A 23,062-nucleotide genomic window follows, 5' to 3' on the forward strand; every position below is an offset into this window, starting at 1 on the left:
TCCAATTACAACTAAAAAATAATGTTGTTTCTTTTTTTAAAAAAAAGGCCTCATGCATGTGAGGCAAGCACTCTACCAACTGAGCTACATCCCCACCCCTCTTCTAGCTTTTTTACTGAATTACTTTACACACCAGTGCCAAACAAAATAGTAGAACTCCTGAAGATACAAGTAAAAAAAGTGACCAAAAGTATAGATTTTTATATGATACCTTTGAAAAGTGATCATAGCAGCAAATGATTATACCATGTATTTAACAAATGATATCTTAGTTATTCATTATGGTTACTAGGTAAGAATCATATTTAAGCTGTGTCTTTTTCTTGTAGTTCCTAAGAATGCTGAGTGAGGTACGTAATCTTTTTTGATGGATTATATTCATTCATCCTTTGATTTTTAAGACTGAAAAATCCTATTTTAAAATACTTTTCCAGATAGATGAACACTAAATTAGTGAGTTAGCCCAAAGCCTTCTATGTGTATATGTGTTTTTCTGCTTTATTCATTGTATAGCATAAAGTTACTTAGAGTATACTACTACTTCTCTTTCTCAAACTGTCAAAGACTGATAGGATATTTGCTATATGGTCCATTCAACTTTGGATCATAATCATTGAACACCTACTGTACAATAAGTTTTTTGCAAAAATGATGATTGAAGAAGGTGACACCACTACTTAGGTTAACTAATAAGCCAGTTAGTGTTTGTGTGCTATTTTAAGAGTTGTATGTAGGTATTTTAAACATTAATTTCCAAAAAAAAGAAAAAGAAAAAAAGAAACCCAAATGAAAAAATCCAATGTAGAACTACCTGAAAAGTTCAATTTCCTGAACAGTTCTTAACCCCAGTGAGTAGATTTTAAATGAGAAACCCCACTCTAACATTCCAATATCTGTAAATCTTTGGATTTCTTCCTGTACAATAAATCAAAGCTGGGGCTGGGGATGTGGCTCAAGCAGTAAAGCACTCGCCTGGCATACACGGGGCACTGGGTTCCATCCTCAGCACCACATAAAAATAAAAAAATAAAGATGTTGTGTCCACTGAAAATTAAAAAATAAATATTAAAAAAAATTCTTGGGCTGGGGATGTGGCTCAAGCGGTAGCGTGCTCGCCTGGCATGAGTGCGGCCCAGGTTCGATCCTCAGCACCACATACAAACAAAGATGTTGTGTCCGCCGAAAACTAAAAAATATTTTTTTAAAATTCTCTCTCTCTCAAAAAATTCTCTCTCTCTCTCTCTCTCTCTCAAAAGAAAAAAAAATCAAAGCTGGCATTTTCAACTCATTGTGGGCTGTCTTTTGGTTCATATTTTAGCCAAGCAACTAAACAACTGTTAGAGCTCTTTTTAAATTCCTAAGCAGCAGCATTAAACTCAGAATCTGTCCTTAGTCCTTATAAATAAATTTGTTAATCCAGCTTTATTCAACATTAGTCCTTGTTTCTACCATTATCCCATATTCTCACAATCTATTAGTATCTTTTATTAATATTCATGTTCATATGTGTTCCCCACATTCTGTCTGTATAAATTAGAAAATTTAGATAGTTTTTGGGGCATGTAATGTACCTCCTCATGGTTCTCACTTGGTACTTTACCTTAAGCAGCCTTCTGGTTCAAGTCTACTTTTAGGTCTAGAAGCAAAAAGAGTTCAAGTTTGGGTCCTGAGGAGGTCTGCTGCCTCCAGGAAGGTTGTTACTGTTTGCTCAGTCAGTGCAGAGATCAATTCCTTCCTACCATGGTGTAGAAGTGTCTTCTACTCATCAGAATTTAGAGGTGTAGTGTCCCCAGCTTTATCAAGCTTTTCCTACACATCTCCGTTCCAACTTTCATGATCCCATTCCTTCCCAAACAGTACCCTCACTTTAATAAGAAATACCTTTGAAGTTAGGACTTCAACTTTGTTGAAGTTCAGCCAATTACAGGATGAGATTCTGAAACTGATTGCATGAATAAACTGATTTTCAGCAGTCTCAGCCTGTCAAGGAAAGTAAGGCTCTTCTTCAGAGCATACAAAGATGCTTTCAGTCATTTAAGTGGTGGGTACTTTAGCTGGGAATTTGAATTCCTGAGTTAATTCTTTCATTTTTTCATCTTCTCTAGCAATATCAAGGGCAACCATTATATTTGTTAGTTGTCAATCTCATTATATTTGTTAGTTTTCAAAAAATGTTTGTTAAGTATCATATATGCAGTCACCTGGCTCCTGCTTTTCTCTCTCTCTCTCTCTCTCTCTCTCTCTCTCTCTCTCTCTCTCTCTCTCTCTCTTTCTTTCTCTCTCTCTCTCTCTCTCTTTAAAATTTTTTTTGTAGTTATAGATGGACAAAATGTCTTCATTTTATTTGCTAGGCAAGCGCTCTGCTGCTGACTCCAGCCCTCTCTCTATTTTTTTTTTTTTTTTTTAGCTTGGAGAGAGAGTACTAGGGATCTAGGGATTAAATCCAGAGGTGCTTTACCACTGAGCTACATCCCTAGCCCTTTCTATTTTTAAGACAGGGTCTCATTAAGTTGCTTAGGTCCTCACTAAGTTGTTGAGGCTGGCCTCAAACTTGAGTTCCTTCTACTTTAGCCTTCTGAGCCATTGGAATTACAGATGTGTGCCACTGCTATTGGTGCCTTGCTTCTTATAAGTGGTTGATTAGGAATAGGCAGAACTAGTATTTTGCTAATTTCTATTGCCAGGTAATACCTTGGGCCATCTGTGCTCTCTTTACTACCCTATATTTCCTGTGGTGTCATTTTTCTTCTTCCTTCTTTTAAACATTTCTTGTAGTGATAGTCTCTTAACAGTGAATTCTTCTTCTTTTTGAGTGCTTTTAATAATTTTTCTATTTCTCATTTTTCTGTTTTTCCCCTCAATTTGATTATCATATGCTTTGGTGTGGTTTTCATTTTTTTGTTTGGGGTTTGTTAAGCTTAATGTATCTTTATATTTATAGTCTTCTGTCAATTTCAGAAATTTTTAGCCTTTATTTCTTCAATTTTTTTGTTTGTTTTGCTTTCTCCCTCCTTTCTTATGAGATGGCAATTAAGCTTGTTATGCTGCTTGATGTTGTTCCACATCTTCCAATTAATTTAGGCTTTCTTTCCCTCTTTTTGTATTTTATGTATTTCATTTTATCTAGTTTTTAAGTTAGTATGTCTTCAAGTTCATCCATTTCTTTCTTCAGTGTGTAATTTGCTGAGAGTCTTACTTTGTGTGTTTTTATTTTAGAAATTGTTTAGCTTAGTGTTTGGGGGGCAAATCTCAATGGTTGAGTGCTTGCCTAGCTTGTATGAGACCCTGGATTTGATCCCTAGCACTGCAAAAAATAAAATAAAAAAGATAAGGAAAAGTTTTATTTAGGTTCTGAGGTCTCATCATACTCATGATTTATTTTATCTTGTAAGTATGCATGTGTGTATAGTATATAACAGGTATTTCATCATGCTTGTGTTATAATCCTGTCATCCATTATATGATAGGATAGTTGCTGTTGATTGTATTTATCTGTTTCTTCACATCTCTGGTAATGCTTATTGGATGAAAAATTGTGATTTACATGGCTGGATGCTATACTTTTTGTATTCTTCTAAAGGTATATCTTTTGGCTTTAGTCTGGTATGTAGTTATTTGGAATTGGCTTGATCCTTTTAAGCTAATCTTTGTTAGAGTGTTTCTAGAAAAGCCTTTAGTCTGGGACAAATTTGTCCTAATTACTAATTGTACTAATAACTAATTGTCCTAATTACCTAAGGCAATGCCTTTCTAAGGACACTATCTGATACTCTTTTAGTAGGGCTTTACATTCTGACTAGTCCCATGTGATCTTTGAAAATATTCAAGCTATTCCTCTCTGGAGGTTCTTTTCCTGGCCATAGTTTAATATCTCTCTCTCTCTCTCTCTCTCTCTCTCTCTCTCTCTCTCTCTCTCTCTCTCTCTCTCTCTCTCTCTCCTCTCTCTCTCTCCCTCTCTCTCTCTCTCTCTCTCTCTCTCTCTCTCTCTCTCTCTCTCTCACACACACACACACACACACACACACACACACACACCAAAAGACTTAGGAGAACTTTTCTGCAGCTCCCTTCTTTCTGGTTTTCTGATCTGAAATTTCTAGCTATTTTGGACTTCCGAATTGCTGCCTCAACTCAGGAAGCCTCATGGGACCTGTTTTTAATTCTCCTCTGCCAATATGAGACCTAGAAACTTCAGGCAGTAAGATCAGGAATTGTAGAGTCATTGTCTTGTGTTACCTGTTATCCATTGTCTGAAACCTGTTGTTTAATATATTTTGTCCTTTTTAATTTTTTTTTTAAACTGGGAATTGAACCCCAGGAATTTTTTAACACCGGGCTATATCCCTAGCCCTTTGTATTTTTTTTTTTTTAAATTTTGAGACAAGACTCACTAATAGGGCCTAAGTTGCTGAGCTGGGCTGGAACTTGTAATCCTCCTGCCTCAGCCTCCCAAGTTGCTAGGATTATAGGTATACACCTTCAGACCTGGCCATTTTTAAAATTATTTGAAACTATGGGGTAAATTTAGTTGCTCTTATTCTATTATGACTTGAAGCAGAATTCTTAAGCTTTATTCATTCTTGCTAAAACATACCTGAATATCTGACTAACTTGAGAGGAAAAGGTAGAATGTAAAATTGGAAAAATTTGTCATGCTTTTCCTCACCTTAGCTTGTTGAAAAGAAAAAAGGATTCCTAAAATTGGACATTACTATGATACATTTGGTAAATGGTGATATACAAATGTATTTCTTTTTACATTTTCATATATCTAAATCAGTGATTTGATTTGGTAATATATATATATGAATGATTAATTATCACAATTTTAGGGAGAATGTCATCTTAAACCTCTAATAAATTGAAAGAGGTTTAGCAGTTTGTTAGAAAGGTATGCCTGTACTTAACCATATGATCCAAGAATTCTATTCTCAGATATTTATTCTAGAGAAATGAAAGCAAATACCCACACAAAGATTTGACATTACTGTGTGTAGTGGTAATCATAATGGCCCCAAATTGGAAACAACTCAAATGTCCTTCCATATGGATAAATGAAATATTTTTCAGCAGTTAAAAGAAATACTTTACTAATACATCATGGATGAATTTCAAAAAGGGGCTGAGCTGGGGATGTGGCTCAAGTGGTAGAGCACTTGCCTGGCATGCACGAGGCACTGGGTTCGATTCTCAACACCACATAAAAATAAAGATATTGTGTCCATCTAAAACTAAATATTTTTTTAAAAGGGTGGGGGCTGGACAAAAGAAATTAAACACAAAAGAGTTTAAATTTTAAAAATTGGTACTGGGGAATGAACCCAGGGTTGCTTTTACCACTAAGCCACATTCCCTCCCCCGCTTCTTTTTTTTTTCTTAATTTTAAGACAGGGTCTCACTAAGTTGCTCAGGATGGCCTCAAACTTACGATCCTCCTGCTTTAGCCTCTCACATATCTGGAATTACAGGTATGCATCAGTACACCTGGCTTAAGTGAAATTCTAATAAAGGCAACAACAAGTAATAGAAATTAGAGATATGATTTTTGTAAAATGGGGTGTGGGTAAGCATTGGACCCAAAGGGGCTGTAAGGAAACTTATAGTATGATGGGATGGTTCTATATCCTGACTGGGGTGTTGATTACATGAATAAATACATTTGTCAAAACACATCAAATTACTCTTAAAGTATTTATTCATTTTATAATATGTAAATTATACTTCAAAAAGTTGACTAAAAAATGAAACTCTAGCAAGTGGGTTTAAGTATTGGCTGAGGTCTAAAATGTTTAAATATATAAATATTTTTAGATACATGAAATATATACACTATAAATATTAGGAACCTAGATTCTGGCTCTGTTCTAAAATACAGAGTTCTTTTTAGTTTTTCACTTTCTTTTTGTTTCTTTTTTTTTTTTTTTTTTTGCTTTTTTAAAATTTGTTCTAATTAGTTATACATGACAGCAGAATGTATTTTGACACATTATACACAAATGAAGCACAACTTCTCATTCCTCTGGCTGTACATGATGCAGAGCCACACCGGCCATGCAATCATACACGTATATAGGGTAATAATATCCGTTTCATTCCACCATCCTTCTCACTCCCACACCCCCTCCCCTCCACCCAATCCAAAGTTCTTTCACTTTTCCCTAGCCTCCACCCCACCCCCCATTATGGATCAGCATCCACTTATCAGAGAAAACATTCAGCCTTTGGTTTTGGGGGAGTGGCTTATTTCATTTATCATGATATTGTCCAGCTCCATCCATTTACCTACAAATGCCATGACTTATTCTTCTTTAATATCCTTTCACTTTCTAAATGTATGAAATGTGAAAGTTAAGTTAGAAATTCTTTATATCTGGCTCTGAAAAGTAAATAAAAAGTTAATCTTTTTAAAAATTGTCATGGGCTAGGTATGGTAACACCTGGCTGCAATCCTAGGCTGAAGCAGGAGATTGCAAGTTTGAGGCCAGCCTGGGCAACTTAGTGAGACTGTCTCAAAATAAAAAGGTCTACGAATGTAGCCCAGTGGTACAGTGCTCCTGGGTTTAATCCTTAGTAATAATGGTGATAGGAGGGGTATTGACTTGGGCTGGAGGTGCTTGCCTAGCTGTGAAGCCCTGGATTTGATCCCAGCACCACAGAAATAAAAAATGAAAAATTGGCTTGATTCAAGTAATTTTTTCCCCCCAGAAATCTTCCTGCTAAATCTGTGGAAGAAGCTTTACGTCATCGACAAGAATATGATGAGATGGTGGCTGAGGCTAAAAAACGAGGTATAAAATTTAAGTGGTATAGTTAATTTTCTGATTTTAATAAGTTAATTTTGATAGGAAGATAGTGAAATTTATAAATTCTGTCTTCAAGGTGATACTGAATTCTTTTTCTCTACTACTTTTATAATTAAGTTTGTTTTTAAAGAGGAGTAAGTGCATCATTTTTGTGCAAGAACTTACAAAACTAACAAGAGGAGAAAGATAACTGTCTATATCTTGAAATTATTGTCATAAAACTTGGACTCCTACTGTCTCAATTTATAAATGAACATATTCATGAATTTACTCATACATGTTGTTTTTTACAATGTTTAGATTTTTGATATTTAGTAGTTTTTAATATTTAAAGATAACTTCTTAAGTGGCTTTGAGAATATAATCTACTTTTGTGACTTATAGTCTCTCCAGTCTTAAATTTTGTTATTTCATGAATATAAACTGACATTTCTTTTTTAATTTTCTTCTCCAGTCCAAAAAAGTAATATAAGAATACCTTAACAATATTTATATACTGACCATTGTTAGTTCAGGATAAATATGTATTTTAAGAAAATATTGGGCTGGGGATGTGGCTCAAGCAGTAGCGCGCTCGCCTGGCATGCATGCGGCCCAGGTTCGATCCTCAGCACCACATACAAACAAAGATGTTGTGTCTGCCGAAAACTAAAAAATATATATTAAAATTCTCTCTTAAAAAAAAGAAAGAAAATATTATACAGCTAATATATTTTTTTAGAACTATTAACAACTGATTTTTTTCCTTTAACTTACATAAATGGGATATTACAATAGTATACAGTTCTGGTTTTGTTATATTTTGGAAATTAAGTTGCTTATTTATTGTTAAACAGTATATATATAAGGCCAGTTATATCTTTATAAAATGCCTGCACAGAGCTGGACAAGGTGGCGCATGCTTGTAATCCTGGTGATTTAGGAGACTGAAGCAGAAGGATCATAAATTCGAGGTCAGCCTCAGCAACTTAGCAAGGCTCTAAGCCACTTAGCAAGACCTTGTCTCAGAATAAAAAGAGCTGTGACTCAGTGATAAAGTGCCTCTGGGTTCAATCCCTAGTCCCCTCCTCACCAAAAAAAAAAAAAAAAAAAAATTAAACATTAACTAAGTTTATGTTACTATACAGAATTTGAACTATTTCTAACATACCCAGTGAGATTTTACTGGCTTCTAACATTTACTTTACTATTTGATTAATATTTAAGATAGTTATAGATAATTCAATGATCCTTAAAAATATGATATAAATAATATTAAATTGTGAAATCAAAAGGCCACAACTTTCATCTTATTTGATCTTAATGTGACTTTGATACTCTAAAGAGGCCTAATGTTAGTTTCCTAATCTGTAGAATATGGGAGGAGGTTGACTAGATCAGATTTTTCAAGCCTCCCTTTAATACTTTTTTTATAGTACTGGGATGGAATCTGAGACCTCATGCATGCTAAAAAAGCACTATGCTACTGAACTGCATCCCCAGACCAACATTTTTTTTTTAAAGCAGTGGAATATTTTACATATAAAATCTAAATACATTAAACAAACGTAAGAAAGTGGAGCTACTTTCATATCCTCCTGCCTGCCCCTCAAGATAGTTTCTGAGGCATATATGAAATAGGTTGAAAATAGTTTGGCTAGCTGATCTCTAAAGTCGTCACTGGTTCTAAAATTATATACAACTTTGTATATATGATTTATGATTTATTTCTCTCTTCATTTATTTTTCTGAAATTGACCTCTGATTTCTAGACATGTTATTTTCTGCAAATATAAGTTTGTGGGGGGAAATTTTTTATTTCAATCTAATTAGTAATGTGAAACATCATATCAAAAAGGGCTCATATACTAATTGTGCTACCAAAATTATTTTTCCAGCTCTTTTTAATTTTTTTAATTAATTAATTTTTATTAGAATTTGTTGAGTTTGTAGCATAAGTGATGGAATTATATAGAGAATTTTAAGAATCAGAAGGGTTGAACTGGTCTGAAGGCAAATACTGACAACCCCTTGGATACTGTTATCTTTTTTTTTTTTTTTAAACTGGGGTGAACCCAGGGTTGTTCTACCACCACTGCTTTTTTTTTTTTTTTCTTTTTCTTTCTTTCTTTTTTTTTTTTTTTGGAGACTGGGTCTCACTAAGTTGCCAAGGCTGACCTGGAACTTGTGATCCTCCTCCTCAGCCTTTGAAGTCGCTAGGATTATAGGCATGTGCCACCACACCCAGCTGCTCTAGCCCTTTTAAAAGTTTTATTCTTGAACTTGGCAAAATGATTTTTAATGTCATGTTGTTTATTATTAAGAGATTCATAAGCCCCTCTGTGAAAAATGAGTATTGGTTAGTTGCTCATAGTTGTTTCTTTTTTACATAGTTAATACATAAAGGATTTTACTTTGTACCTTAAGTAAAAATATAAATATGTGAAATAGCAATTTATTATGGGAATGCTTTTTATGGTCTTTATTCCATTTAGGTTTTTTTTTAACATAATACCTTTATTTTATTTGTGTTTTTTTGTTTGTTTGTTTTAGAGAGAGAGAATTTTTTAATATTTATTTTTTAGTTTTCGGTGGACACAACATCTTTATTTTTTATTTTTATGTGGTGCTGAGGATCGAACCCAGTGCCTCATGCATGCTAGGCAAGTGCTCTACCACTAGCCACAACCCGACCCCTCCATTTACTTTTGTAGAATAGAATATTATTTTAAAATTATGTAAATCAAGACCATTTTTTTCTCTCTTCCTCTCCTACCTTCCCTTTCCTCTTCTCTACCATTACAAGATTCTTTTGAGAAAACCTCTTTTTTATAGTTAGGTAGACGAAGGGGGTTTTGATCTAGCTCATTTGTACTGAAATAATTCTTACTTTTTTAATATAGAAATTAAAGAAGCACATAAAAGAAAAAGAATAATGAAAGAACGGTTTAAACAGGAAGAAAATATTGCAAGTGCAATGGTAATTTGGATCAATGAGATACTGCCCAATTGGGAAGTCATGTAAGTAAGCATACTTTTCCTGAAGTACATATCCAAACATCTTGTTTTTCCAGTTCTGTATTTTTATTACTTTCTATCAGGTATCTTATGCTTTGGCTAAATTATACCACTAATCAATCAATGCCTGAAAATCTCCATGTTTATCTTTACGTCTTTGCTTTTATAAATCCCTCAGTTTCTAATATGTACTTCTCTTACTGGTCATTTTCTGTGCCTGATCAAAATCTTTCCCCTATCCATTGCAACTCATCTAAAAAAATTTTAGTTGATTCATGAAACTTTTAGTCTCTTTACTTACCAAATTTTCTTCATTATATTATACCATTAATGTAAGATGCATTATTGATATAATAGCAGGTTTTAGAACAAGCAAACACATATTCATTTTAAGATCATTTATCAAGTATTAAAGTGTTGTTAAAATGCCTATCTCACAATTAGGGAAATGTGTTATAGATAATCTTTCTCTTCAGTAAATGTCTCATCATCATATTTTGAGACTAATATACTTCCTGCCTTATTTTGCCTTTTGTTTTTTGATAATATTTTTGTAAATGCTTTATCTTTCCTCTGGACTGGAGGGTTGGGGATATCTTCTGCAGTGCCTAGTCTAGGATGTACATTGATGATTTGTTGAATATTAACAATGTGAGACATAGAGTAGACCTCCTTTATCTATTTCTCTCTCTGCAGTTTCAGTTACCTTGTGTTCAGTCAAGGTCTGAAGATATTAAATGGAAAATTCCAAAAATAAACAATTCTCAAGTTTTAAATCATGCAGCATTTTGAGAAGTGTGATAAAATCTTGTGCCATCCCACTCTGTCCTGGTTGTAAATTGTCCCTTTCCCTAGCATATCCACATTGTATATCCATTCTTTATATAGTATCTATCCATTAGTCGCTTAATAGCGTTTTTGGTTATCACAACTGCTGTCATGGTCTTGTAGTGCTTATTTTCAAATAACCCTTCTTTTACTTATTAATGGCCTCAAGTGCAAAAGTAGTGATGCCTGTAATTCAAACATGTCAAACAGATGCTTAAAGTACTTCCTTTAGTTGAAAAGATAAAAGAACCAGATTTTTTGAGAGAGAAAATGTAATTTTTATTTCAGTATTTTTTTATAAATGTTAAAATTTCATTATTGTTGTTAATCTTTTACGTGCCTAATTTATAAGTTTAGCTTTATTGTAGGTATGTATGTATTAGGAAAAAAAAACATGGTATATATTGAGTTCTCTATTGTCTGAGGTTTCAAATATCCACTAGGAATTTGGAATGTATCCCCTGAAGAGAAGTGAGAGGACTACAGTGTTATATTATGTTTTTATACAAGTAATCACATGTAATTCTTAGTACTTTTATCTTACAGGAAATCTCAAAGTTAGACAGGGTTAAGTGATTTGCCCAAGGTTATACAATTAGTGAATATACTAGATTTCAACTCAGGTCTGACTGCAAAGCCTACACTCTTTCAGCAGACTACTGCCCCTCAAAAACTAGGGCCTTACCTATAGTAGATTCTTTGTGATTTTTTTTTCTTTTTTTTTTTTTTTTTTTTTGGTACTGGATTGGCCACACATTTTATGCCCCTCTTATCCTGGTTTTTATAATTGTCCATATATTTCTGATTCTTATTGTATCTTTAGTTTAAGGGGTATCTGTCAAAGGCAGCCCTCTTCAAATTAATATTGTCCATCTTTGAGGTAATGAATATTTTGTAGGCTTTCGTTGTCTATAAGCATGAAACCCAGAGAAAAGAATGTGTTACATATTTAACTCTCTGTATTCTTGAAAACTGTCTGATCACTTGGCCGTAGGTAAACCATCATGCAACTAGTATTTTTGGTATAAAAAGTAACTTTCTCCTTTTTTCTCCTCCTTTAATTCTAGGCGTAGTACAAGAAGAGTTCGAGAATTGTGGTGGCAGGGATTGCCCCCTAGTGTTCGTGGGAAAGTTTGGAGTCTAGCTGTAGGAAATGAACTAAATATCACTCCTGGTTTGTATTCTATGTTCAGTTATTCCCACACATACAAATAGTCATTTCCAGAGTTATAAAGCAAATTAGTAGAATGGCCTTTTAAAAAGGCACTACCATAAATGTCATTTTAAGAGCATGCTTCATTCCTTGCAAACTTTGTATGACTTAATAAGTTACTACATTTCTTATTATATAAATAATATTGTGATTTTTTCCTTTAGTGTACATCTATCAGTAATATTCTTGACATTCAAATATTATAAATTTAGTCAATTTCAAAAACTTCTAAGAGTCTATAGCAATGAATGAATACATATATGCAAGGACAGAGAAAATAGACTACGTGCAAAGGCTTCCCCTTTACTCAAAACCAAATACTGCAGAAAGGCTACAAATGTCTTCCTTCTCTTATATCCATATCAGTCCTTTTGGGTTTTTTTTTTATTTAAATTTTTGAAGTTTAAAAATCAGAAAAAGTAAGGAGACTCAAGGAGTTTTCTTATTTAAGTTTCTAAAAACCTTGACAGATAGTAGTAAAAGTAAAGTAGTTTTAATGAATTAAAGTTTAAATAGAATTATGATGCTATTGAATAGAAAAATGACAAAATGGTGCTAAATAGGTCTGAGTGAAAATGTTAGTGCTAGACAACACTACAGAAAGATTTAAGATCTCTTAATAGAGATAATATATTATTATTGTAACTTTTGAAGTTTTTCTTTTTGTATTTATTGAAAAAATGCATGTTTTGGGTGTGATGGCATATGCCTGTAATCCCAGCTACTCAGGAGGCTGAGGCAGGAGGATTACAAATTTGTGGCCCGCTTCAGCAACTTAGAAGAGCCCTATGCAACTTAGATAAGACGCTGTCTCAAAATAAAAAGGATTGGGGATGCAGCTCAGTGGTAAAGGGCCCCTGGGTTCAATCCCCAGTACATATCACCCCCGCCCCAAAATGCAAGCAGTAATGAAATTCAGACATTTTAAGTGTCTTTAATCCAAACTCTCTTATTCTTAATTCTGTTATAAGCACTATAGGCAATTTGGTATCTGATCTTCTAGATCTTTTCTCCATATGCATAAAAAGTGTGCATTTACATGTAATCATTGTTAAAGTTTTCTTTTTTCTTTATTTTTCCACAAAAAAAATGAGTTTATGCGGGCTGGGGTTGTGGCTCAGCGGTAGAGTGCTCGCCTAGCACTTGTGAGGCTCTGGGTTCGATCTTCAGCACCACATAAAATTAAATAAATAAAATAAAGGTACTGTGTCTACCTACAACTAAAAAATCTTTTTTTAAGTAGTTTATGCCTTAAGATTATTCTGTGGCTTGTTTTTTCACACTAATTTATCTTGAACATCCCATGTTAGTACATAAAGTCTACCTCATATGTGCTGTAGCTATATTATATTCCACAGCTTGACTGTATTGTAATTTATTTGTTTTCATTGTGCTAGCCAAATAAAAGATATATGTTAAAACAAGTTACAGGTATATGTGAAAACAATATCAAAGCCAGGCATGGTAGCACACATCTGTATGCCCAGATACTTGGGAGGCTGAGGTAGGAGGATTGTGTTCCAGGTCAGCCTCAGCAATTTAGCCAGCCTTGTCTCAAAATAAAAAATGTTTAAAAGGCTGGGGATGTAGACTCAGTGCTTCAATCCCAGTACCAAACAAAGAATATCTAAGTATTGTTTTTCTACCCCTCAAATTAAGGGATTAAAGAATTACATATATGGGATATGACTGAAAATAATTTAGAAATATTTGCCCAAAGAACATAATCTTTGACATATTTTTCCAGTTCTAAGAATTTATTCTGGAGAAGTGAGCAGGACTGGCATAGGAGCTTTTCTGCGTTCATTGCAGCAATCAGCATTATAAGTAAATGGACAGAATTATAACAACAATTAAATCTTTTTCTTAATTTTAAAAGTGATACCAACTTTGGATATAATGATTATTTATGATTTTAAAAATTTTCACAAGCTTCCCTGTTATAACATGTTATTTTAAAGAACTTTTAGAAAGAAGTAGAGTTTAGCCCATTATGTTCTGTTATCCTCTATATAAGACAGCTGTAAAAACCTAAATCAAACTATTTTATAGGTGTCCTATATATTTTTAGAGATCATTATAGGTGTCTTGTATATAGGATGGTAGGAGATAATGGGCTTAGAAGAATTAAAAGTTTAATTAAAACTAAAATTAAATGAAAATTTAACTTGCCCTAGAGAAGGTTAGATTCTGTATTATGTAGCTGTTCTCTTCAAATAAAACACAAGTTTCATTTGCTTTCTATGCTTGAAATATTGGAAGGAAATGTTTTTATATTATAGTCATAAATTTCAGTTAGATTTTAAAAGTCTTGATTAGTGGTAATTTGAAGTTTTGTTTTGCTTTGTTTGCAGTTTTCTTTTTTGTTTTGATAACTTTGGTTTTAGAATGTGGGAAAGCTTGGTAATTTGTACATTATAATGTTGGTTCAATAGGTGTTAACCTTTTGTGACACTGTAATCAAAAAGTTCTTTTTATGTTTGAACTTTATAAAGTTTTGTAACATAAGTAAGTCATTTATTTTCAACATAATTTTAGGTCTTCTCTACCAAACATTTATGTATTTAGAAATGGAATAGGGAATTCATTCTCTTCTTATTCATTTGTGGTGTGGACTCTAAATTTTGATTTATTTTTTGATAAGATAATATTGTTTACTTTGGAATGACTAATAATTTGATGCTTTACTTATTGTATTTGCTTTAATCATGAAATTTATGACCACTAGAGAGCAGTAGCTAAGAGTAATGGCTCTAAAGTCAGTCAAATGTGATTCAAATCTTGGTTCCACTGTATATGTTAGGTTTGTGACCTTGGGCAAATTACTTAACATCTAGAAGTCTTAGTTTTCTTCATCTGTAAAATGAGGATAAGATCCTATCAGCTATCGAAAAGGATTGTTTTTCGTGAAAGTGCTCTGTCCTGAGAGTATATGTATCATCATTGTCATAAAATCAGAAAGCGAAAGAAACATGCACTGAAATCAAAGTATTCTGTTAGGAAGTGTAAGGTATCATCCTTAGGCCTGCTTCAAGCTCTCTCTTTGTTCAAAAATAAAATCAGGAGAGCCAGGTATGGAATTAAACTGAGATGCAGTTAACTCTTTATTAGAGATAGGAACTATAAAAATCTTCCCTGGAGAGATATTCTTTGATGTTCTGAGATGCATCACTGCACTGCATTTTTATTACTGGATGAATTTCATGACTTCTAAAAGTAATGGGTTTCTCTGTTGAGGCTTTCTTCTTCTGAGGCAGTTTTAAAATTTGTGTAAAATAACAAAGTTGACCTGACTTAAAACTAGTTTGAAATTTTAAAAAGCGTGAATTGGCATGCTTAAGATCCTGGGTTCAGTCCCCAGTACCAAAGAGAAAAAAAAAGTATGGAGATAAAGTTTGGTACCTGATAACCCCAAATAATTGTTTCCATACAATTTAAAATTATATATACCTCTTCTACCAAATTGATGGGATTGAATACAAGTAATAGAAATGTGAAGTTTAATTTTTTCCTTTTAAATTTCTTTCCAAACCATTAATACTAATGAAAAGTGAATAAAAAAGAGAAAAAATTAAAGTAGCTAGAGTCTGTTTTACATATATGTAGTCAGTTATTTTATAATGTTCTGATTCTTGGCAATATAAGGGTACATGTTTTGGTATAGCCAAACGTTGGAATGCTGTGTTTTTAGGAAAAAAAAATACGTATCTACTAATGTGGAACAATTTCTAATAACAAAATAGGATACAGATCAATGCATGTAATCTATTGCTACTTTGTTGCTGTTTCTTTTTTTAAAGGAGGCTATCTGGGCATATACTTTCACATGCATAGTTTCATCTTTGAAAGGTTTATGGGAGCTCTGGTAACCATAGTTGTATCTCAGGGAAGGAAATTGAGTTTTTACTCTGTATTATTTTGTACTGTTCATATTTTTTAGAAATCATGTCCATGTTTTACCTTTTAAAATAAAAATAAATTTTGAATAAGAACTCATTTACACTGGCAAAGTGATGCATGCCTGTAATCCCAACTATTCAGGAGGCTAATGCAGGAGGATCACAGGTTTGAGACCAGCCTGGGCAACTAAGTGAGACTTTGTCTCAAAATAAAATAAAAGGACTGGGAATGTAGCTCAGTAGAGTGCTTGCCTAGCATGCACAAGGCCCTGGGTTCAATCCTCAGTACTGCAAAGAAAACAAAAAGTTAATTTAAGTAAAAAAAATGTTCTTGGTGTTTTGGACAATCCATAAAAGTTGGTGGGCAAGAAATACTTTTTGCTTTTCTATCACTGAAATTTGCTATTTTTGTGTAGTTTTAAATATCTGTAATGTATATAAAGTAAAAACAATTAAAATTTGAGAGTTGAGAAAAGTGTTTCAATTTTTCTGTTGCTGAAGTTTTATGAGACTGTATATGGAATCATAACGGTATTCTTAAAAAGTGAGTGATAGGGCACATAAAGTATAAAGATAGGGATAGAAATTTTTGTATGTAGACTTTAGACCAATTCCACATGAAGTACAGGTAACTTTAGCTAGCAATATAATAATAGAGAAACCAATTTAAGGACAGGCAGAAAGCAAGAACTAACATTTATTGAGGGTCTATAAAGTGCCAGAAGCTTTACATAAAATCTCTTGTTTAACCATCAGTAAACCTCTGAGTAGGTGTTATTTTTCTGTAGTTTACAGATGAAGAAAGCCAAGTTCCAGAGTAGTTAAGTAACTTTCTTGAAGTCCCACAGATATTAAGTGGCAGGGTTGAAATATGAATCTAGATCTAACTAGCTCCAAAAATTATGCACTCCTTGAGCAAAATGGCATTCCTCCTGCCTCATACTTGGATTCTATATTGTAACTTCTTGAATGGTCAATCACCAGCATTTCTATTTGCTGTCTTTCTGATTGTATAATGAGTAGTTTCAGTAGAATTAAGTGTTTTTAAGTACTATTTTTTTTTCAATATCCGCTACACCAGGGAGACCTGACCTATAATAGGTAAAGAATGAAAATATGTGAGTATATTTCTTTCTTACAATTTATAAATTTTTCCCCAGAACTTTATGAAATCTTCCTTTCAAGAGCGAAAGAACGGTGGAAAAGCTTCAGTGAATCAAGTTCAGAAAATGATACAGAAGGTGCGATTTTTGTTTTTAATAATTTCAGAATGAAAATCCAGTTACTGAAGATAATAGTGTGGTTTTATACCATATGCCAGGAACTGTGGTAACTGATTTACATACTTTATCTCATTGAATCTTAATAACCTTTTTTATACTTATTATTCTGAATTATACAAGAGCAAACTGAGGCTTAGAGAAGCTAAACAACTTGTAAGCAGAGAATCTGGGTTATATAAACCAGATTTGTTGTACTCCAAGGCTCAGGATTTAAATCATAGCAGTTAAAGCAATGAAGTAGTTTTAGGCCAAACTCTTACTTAAGTATAGAGGTTCTTCATCTCTCACTGTGACCTCTTGTCTTTCACCATCCACTGACTTTCACTTATTCCCCAATATTCATAATTCTTATTGTGCCTTATTCTTTGTTCATTTAACTCACCCATAGCCCTCTTTCCCTCTACTCTCATCAATTTTTTTTCCCTAAGCATTTTGGAAAAAACGAGAGGATTTTCTCTCTCTCATCATAGTTTATCGAGTTTAAGTAAATTTACTTAACCATCTAGTGTGCTTTAATAATGAGGAACAGTTTTTCTGTCAGTCACTTTTATATATTTGTTTATTTTATAGAAAGCAAACCCTCTTCTCTTGCCAGTAAGTAAAACTTAAAAATGAACACAGTTTTGGATAGAAAAATGATGCCTATCTTACAGTGGTTTTCTAGAAGGATGTTAAATTTTTTTCTGTTTTAAAAAATGAACATTAGGGTGGGGAAATTTTACTAAATAACATTAGGGAGAAGGCTTGATTTCTGTGTTTATGTAAGTATCATCCTAAGTCCTGTTTCCTATGTCAGTTACTTGTGGGAAATTAAAAGTACAAGGAAGGTGAAGATGTACAAGTTTTAGACAAGTAGGATTTCAACTGTTTCATTATTCCTTTTAAACTGTTACGAAGCATCAAAATTGTAAGAATTAAAATAAAAAACTAACTTCTGAGACATTTTGTTATGAGTAAATAAAGTTGCACTTTGGTAGAAATTGAATTTTTTATTCTGTAAGATATTTGAATTCTTAATATTTTTGCCTACTAAACTTAAAATAGAAGTTTTATCCCATGACTTAAAATTTTGCATAATTGCCCTTGAAATAGGAAAAGTTTAAAATATAAATCACAAGTAGTGTTCTATTTAATCACAGTTTTCTTATTTCCTGAGTATTTATAACTTACAGTTATTATTTAACTCTTTGGCCATTATCTTTTCAAATATTACTTTAGCTCCATCTCTCTCGTTCTCCTTCTAGTACTTCAGTTATGTTTATGGTAGACCATTTAACAAGCCTCTTATACTTTAATTTTTTTTTTCTCTTTCTGCTTCAGTTTGAGTGATTTTTATTAACCTGTAATCAAGTTTACTAATCCTTTCTTCTATCTAGTATATTATTTAATCTATCCAAAGAGTTTCTAATTTTAGGTGGTATATTTTTAATTGTAGAATGTTCACTTGGTTATTTTTTTATATTATGTTTCTTTAATGAATTTCTTCATCCTTCCATTCTATATTTTATGATATGTTTCCCCTATTTTCTTTAACATATTTATAACAGACCCCATTCTTGTGTGTTAATTCCAACATTGGATTATCCATTGGTCTGCTTCTGTTGGCTGGTTTTCCTCTTGATTATAAGTCCTGTCTTCCTGCTTCTTTGCATATCTTAAAAGTTTTAATGGTATGCCAGATACTGTATATAAAAAGAATACAAAGGAGCTGAGGTTGTGTGGCTCAGTGGTACCGTGCTCGCCTAGCATGCATGAGGCGCTGGGTTTGATCCTCAGCACCACATAAAAATATAAAATAAAGATATTGTGTCCACCTAAAACTAAAAAATAAATATTTAAAAAAAAGAATACAGGAAAGGAAATTGATGTTTCCCTTGCAGAGGAAGCAGGTTCCTTTCAGGTAGTTGGATTAGGGATTTATCGCCTTAATTCAATCAGTAGAACTAAGTTGGGGCCAAATTGCAGCTTTCAATAGAGTTAGTTCATCTCAGGTTTCACATTACTTCATGGGAAGAACTGTCTTATTTTGATTATAGGCTTCTTCTCCAATGAGATGCTCTCCCAAGGACCACGTGACTTTGGGTGATTTCATTTTACCTTCAAACTTGATCCCCTGCATTCAGCAAAAGTTCTATAGGGGAAAATCAGATATACCAAATTCAATGCTCCTCCAGATTCCTATGTCACATCAGTCTTATTTGGCCATGAAAACTCTTTTGGTTTCTCTTTCCTCAAGCAGAGTGCTTTTGCCTCTGCCAAGCTCAATTCTAAACCCATTCCTAGATTTGGAGGCTTCTAGGAAGAAAAATGGCCACTGATGTTCACTTCCATAGGAAAGGTTCTTACCCTCCTGTAATTGTAAGTCCTCTAGACCTCTGTCTATCAGCTCTATAGTAATTTTTACAATGTGATATATGTATTTTCCCTAGTTATTACCATGGGAGTAATATCCTGCCCTTACATTTTATAAAAACTGGAAGCAGAGTTCTTTCACCATATATTTTTCTGATAAATGTGTAGATATTTTCTTCATATTAGAGTTTAAGTTTTAGCAAAAGTAATATGGCATTTCTTGAAATTTTTCTTGATAATTCCACTTTTAACTTTCCTTAAATAACATATATGCTGAATGTTCATTCTGTGTTTACAAAATTGAACATGTTACAGCCAAGTGATCATTGAAATTTTATCTACTTGGTAAATACAGGTGTATCTGTTGCTGACCGAGAGGCCAGTCTGGAATTAATTAAGTTGGACATATCCCGTACATTTCCATCTCTCTACATCTTTCAGAAGGTGAGGGTTTCTAATGAAACTATAACTACTATTTTTTAGTCTTTCAATGTCCAAGGGGACAAATTCTCTAAATGAATAGCTATTATTTTTTAAAAAGCAGAACTAGAAAAATTGGGGCCTGTATACAAAAAGTACAAAACTAGTATGAAATTTCTATTATTTTGCTCTACTGATGGAAATACATTGTCGTTAGCAAAGCACACAATACCTTTAGTGTAATAAGTACGTAATACACTTTTATCATGGTGAATTTTTAAAATATTAATAATATTTTTATTCTGTAAGATATTTGAATTCTTAATATTTTTGCTTAGTAAATTATTAAAATATAATGAACTTTGTCCTCAAGACTTAAAATTTTTCAGAATTGCTACTGAAATAGGAATAGTTTATTTTCCTATTTAGTTTTTATAGGAAGAAGTGGTTATTTTTAAATTTTACCATTGAAATGGGAAGAAATAGTTTTATAATATAGGGTGTATGATTGATAAACTGAGAAAATTTTTTTCTGTTAAGGTTAAAATTATTAATACAATTTAATTTAGTTGTAGTTTGATGGTTCTCTTTTGTTCAAATTGTATTACATAAAATGAAGTCTCTGGGTGTTTAGCTCAGTCCTAGAACATGTATGAGGCCCTGGGTTGAGGATCCAGCAATTCCCCCCTGTCCTAGCCAGAAGAAAAAAATAATAATCTGTGTTAATTTTATTCCTATTGTACCAAGTCTAGAAGTCTTTAAAATTGTTTGCACATTATATTGCATTATATAGCTTGCATTCATCAAATGAGCATATTTGACTTTGTTATTCATCATTGAATATTTTTGTTAATAATTTTCAAAATATCTTGGCAGAATGCATTTATAATATTTTTGATAATTGTTAATACACTAAAACTAGTCATTTAGGAAATGCAACAGTTTTTTAACATGTGAGAAATAACTTAGAGACAATTATTCATGTAGTTTAAAATTTCATTTTTCTCTCCTAAGGGTGGCCCATATCACGATGTTTTACATAGTATCTTAGGGGCATATACATGTTACAGACCTGATGTTGGTTATGTAAGTATTTGTTTCAATCCGTTTTTTTGAATATGAACATTTTATCTAGTCTCTTATCAAATTTCTTATGTTGTATTAGACATTTACAATACATATTAAATATACCTGACTACTTTCTTTGTGCTGATCAACTTACCTAGAGAGAAGACTTTCCATCTCTTGTCAGGAGCTTATAAGACTGGCTGCCAGCTTTGTGGGATTGCTCCTAGGGATTTTTCATCATTTGTTTTATAAAATTTTATTTAATGCTTATGCTATCAGTGTGATTCCTTTATCCCCCCTCTCACTAAACCTCTTTCCCCTCACTGTTCCTCTACAAAATAAAACTCTTATATTCGGCCAGGTTAAGGGAAGAATAGGTACCTATCCATATAAGACAAAGGAGGGGATTTCCTTCTTTTATGGGGTGAACAAACCCTACTTTTGGCCCTACCACTCAGTTTCAGAGGTATCTAATAACTTCAGTTCCTAAGCCTTACAGCATTTTGTTGCTGAATTGGTTCACTGATTATTGGCTTCCTCCTCTATAGATCTTTTACTTTCAACATTTCCTTTATTTAAATTAAAATTTATAAAATGCTATTAACATCTTTTATATACTGTTCATATTGTTTTCCATTTTCTTTGTTCTCTTATGAGAATTAGTACTCATTTTTTCTTTTTTTCTTTTTCTTTTTTTTTTTTGAAATTAGCTATGTTCTTTTATTTAAGATAAAAAATTTTAATAAAAGAAAATAGGGGATTTTTTAAAACTTTATAACAAGTTAAAATATTATTTATTGTATAACATTGCTTCAGTTTATACCTCAGCCATATAGACACATGATCATTTACATAATTTTATAGTGACACATTGAACTTGAACAGGGATCGTGTCTGCTCTCCTCTAAAGTGAGCTAGTTCAGATGACTCTGTAATAGACTGAAGTTATGATTCTAACTTGTTTATATAGAAGAAGAGATTTTAAAAAATCCTTAGAGGCTTTTCAAGAACCATGGAAACATTAATTGATATGGTGTAAGACATTACCAAGGTCACACAAGATCAGCAAAGAGTCAGAAGAAAATCCAGAGTCTAGTTTCCTGACTGGGGCCTTTCCATCACACAACACTTTCTTGTAAACACATGAGCCTGAGAGATGCATGAGGCCCAGTGGATGGATAAGCTTTCTTAGTATGGTAACTTAATTTTAAAAACAGCTCTGATTGTTCCCATTCTAGGCGAGTGTCTCAGTTTGTTGGCACACAGACATGCTTAAGACTCTACAGTTAAAGAAAGCAACCAATAGTCTTTAAAATCTATCCTTCATGTTCGTCAGGCATGAAATTTGTGGGAAAAAAATGCCCAAAACACTGCATTTTTCTCTAATAAATCACTAACCATTTGTGTTAAAACGTGGCTTTTAGGGAAGAAATTTTAAGACTATAATTACACCTTACAGAAGGAAAAAAAAGGTCAAAATGCGTTGTCTTCAGTGTAATAGTATTTCTTATTTGAAACAACAGAGCATTGTGGGGAAGCTGCTTTTCTTTTCATTAAAAGGCTACTCACATACAAACCAATATTACTAGTTCAAAATTATCAATATGTCATAATCACATGCTACTTACATCAATATTCAAGCTCTGAAATATCAGAGTTATACACAGAGAGCTGGAAGATTTTCTAAGTGGATAAATATATGAGATGTTGAGAATGCATGAAAGTCTCTCTTGAAACTAAGTGTTTAATGCTACAAACTATTTTCATTTCAATGACTATATTTAGTGATGCAAAATCATTACTTTTTTTTTCTTTTTTTTTTCCTTTTTTTTCTTTTTTTTTTTCTTTTATTTATTGTTGGTCGTTCAAAACATTACATAGTTCTTAATACATCATATTTCACAGTTTGATTCAGGTGGGTTATGAACTCCCAATTTTACCCCGTATACAGATTGCTGTATCACATCAGTTACCCTTCCATTGATTGACATATTGCCTTTCTCGTGTCTGATGTATTCTGCTGTCTGTCCTATTCTCTACTATCCCCCCTCCCCTCCCCTCCCCTCCCCTCCCCTTTTCTCTCTCTACCCCTTCTACTGTAAATCATTTCTTCCCTTTGTATTATCTTGTCTTACCCCTCCTTTCCTCTTATATGTCATTTTGTATAACCCTGAGGATCGCCTTCTATTTCCATGCGAT

At 32.9% G+C, this 23,062-nt stretch overlaps 1 protein-coding gene across 1 annotated transcript in view; it reads left to right on the forward strand.

Annotated features, from left to right (window-relative positions):
* Nucleotides 1-23,062, forward strand: part of Tbc1d12 (TBC1 domain family member 12) — an 80,298-nt gene that overhangs the window by 49,262 nt on the left and 7,974 nt on the right. The window contains exons 4-9 of the mRNA XM_026381978.2: nt 6,706-6,788; nt 9,686-9,803; nt 11,696-11,802; nt 16,901-16,981; nt 19,731-19,819; nt 20,810-20,881. Coding sequence (XP_026237763.2) covers nt 6,706-6,788; nt 9,686-9,803; nt 11,696-11,802; nt 16,901-16,981; nt 19,731-19,819; nt 20,810-20,881 — 550 coding nt within the window. The remainder of the gene's footprint in view (nt 1-6,705; nt 6,789-9,685; nt 9,804-11,695; nt 11,803-16,900; nt 16,982-19,730; nt 19,820-20,809; nt 20,882-23,062) is intronic.

Source organism: Urocitellus parryii, chromosome 5, assembly GCF_045843805.1.
Source record: "Urocitellus parryii isolate mUroPar1 chromosome 5, mUroPar1.hap1, whole genome shotgun sequence".
NCBI lineage: Eukaryota > Metazoa > Chordata > Mammalia > Rodentia > Sciuridae > Urocitellus > Urocitellus parryii.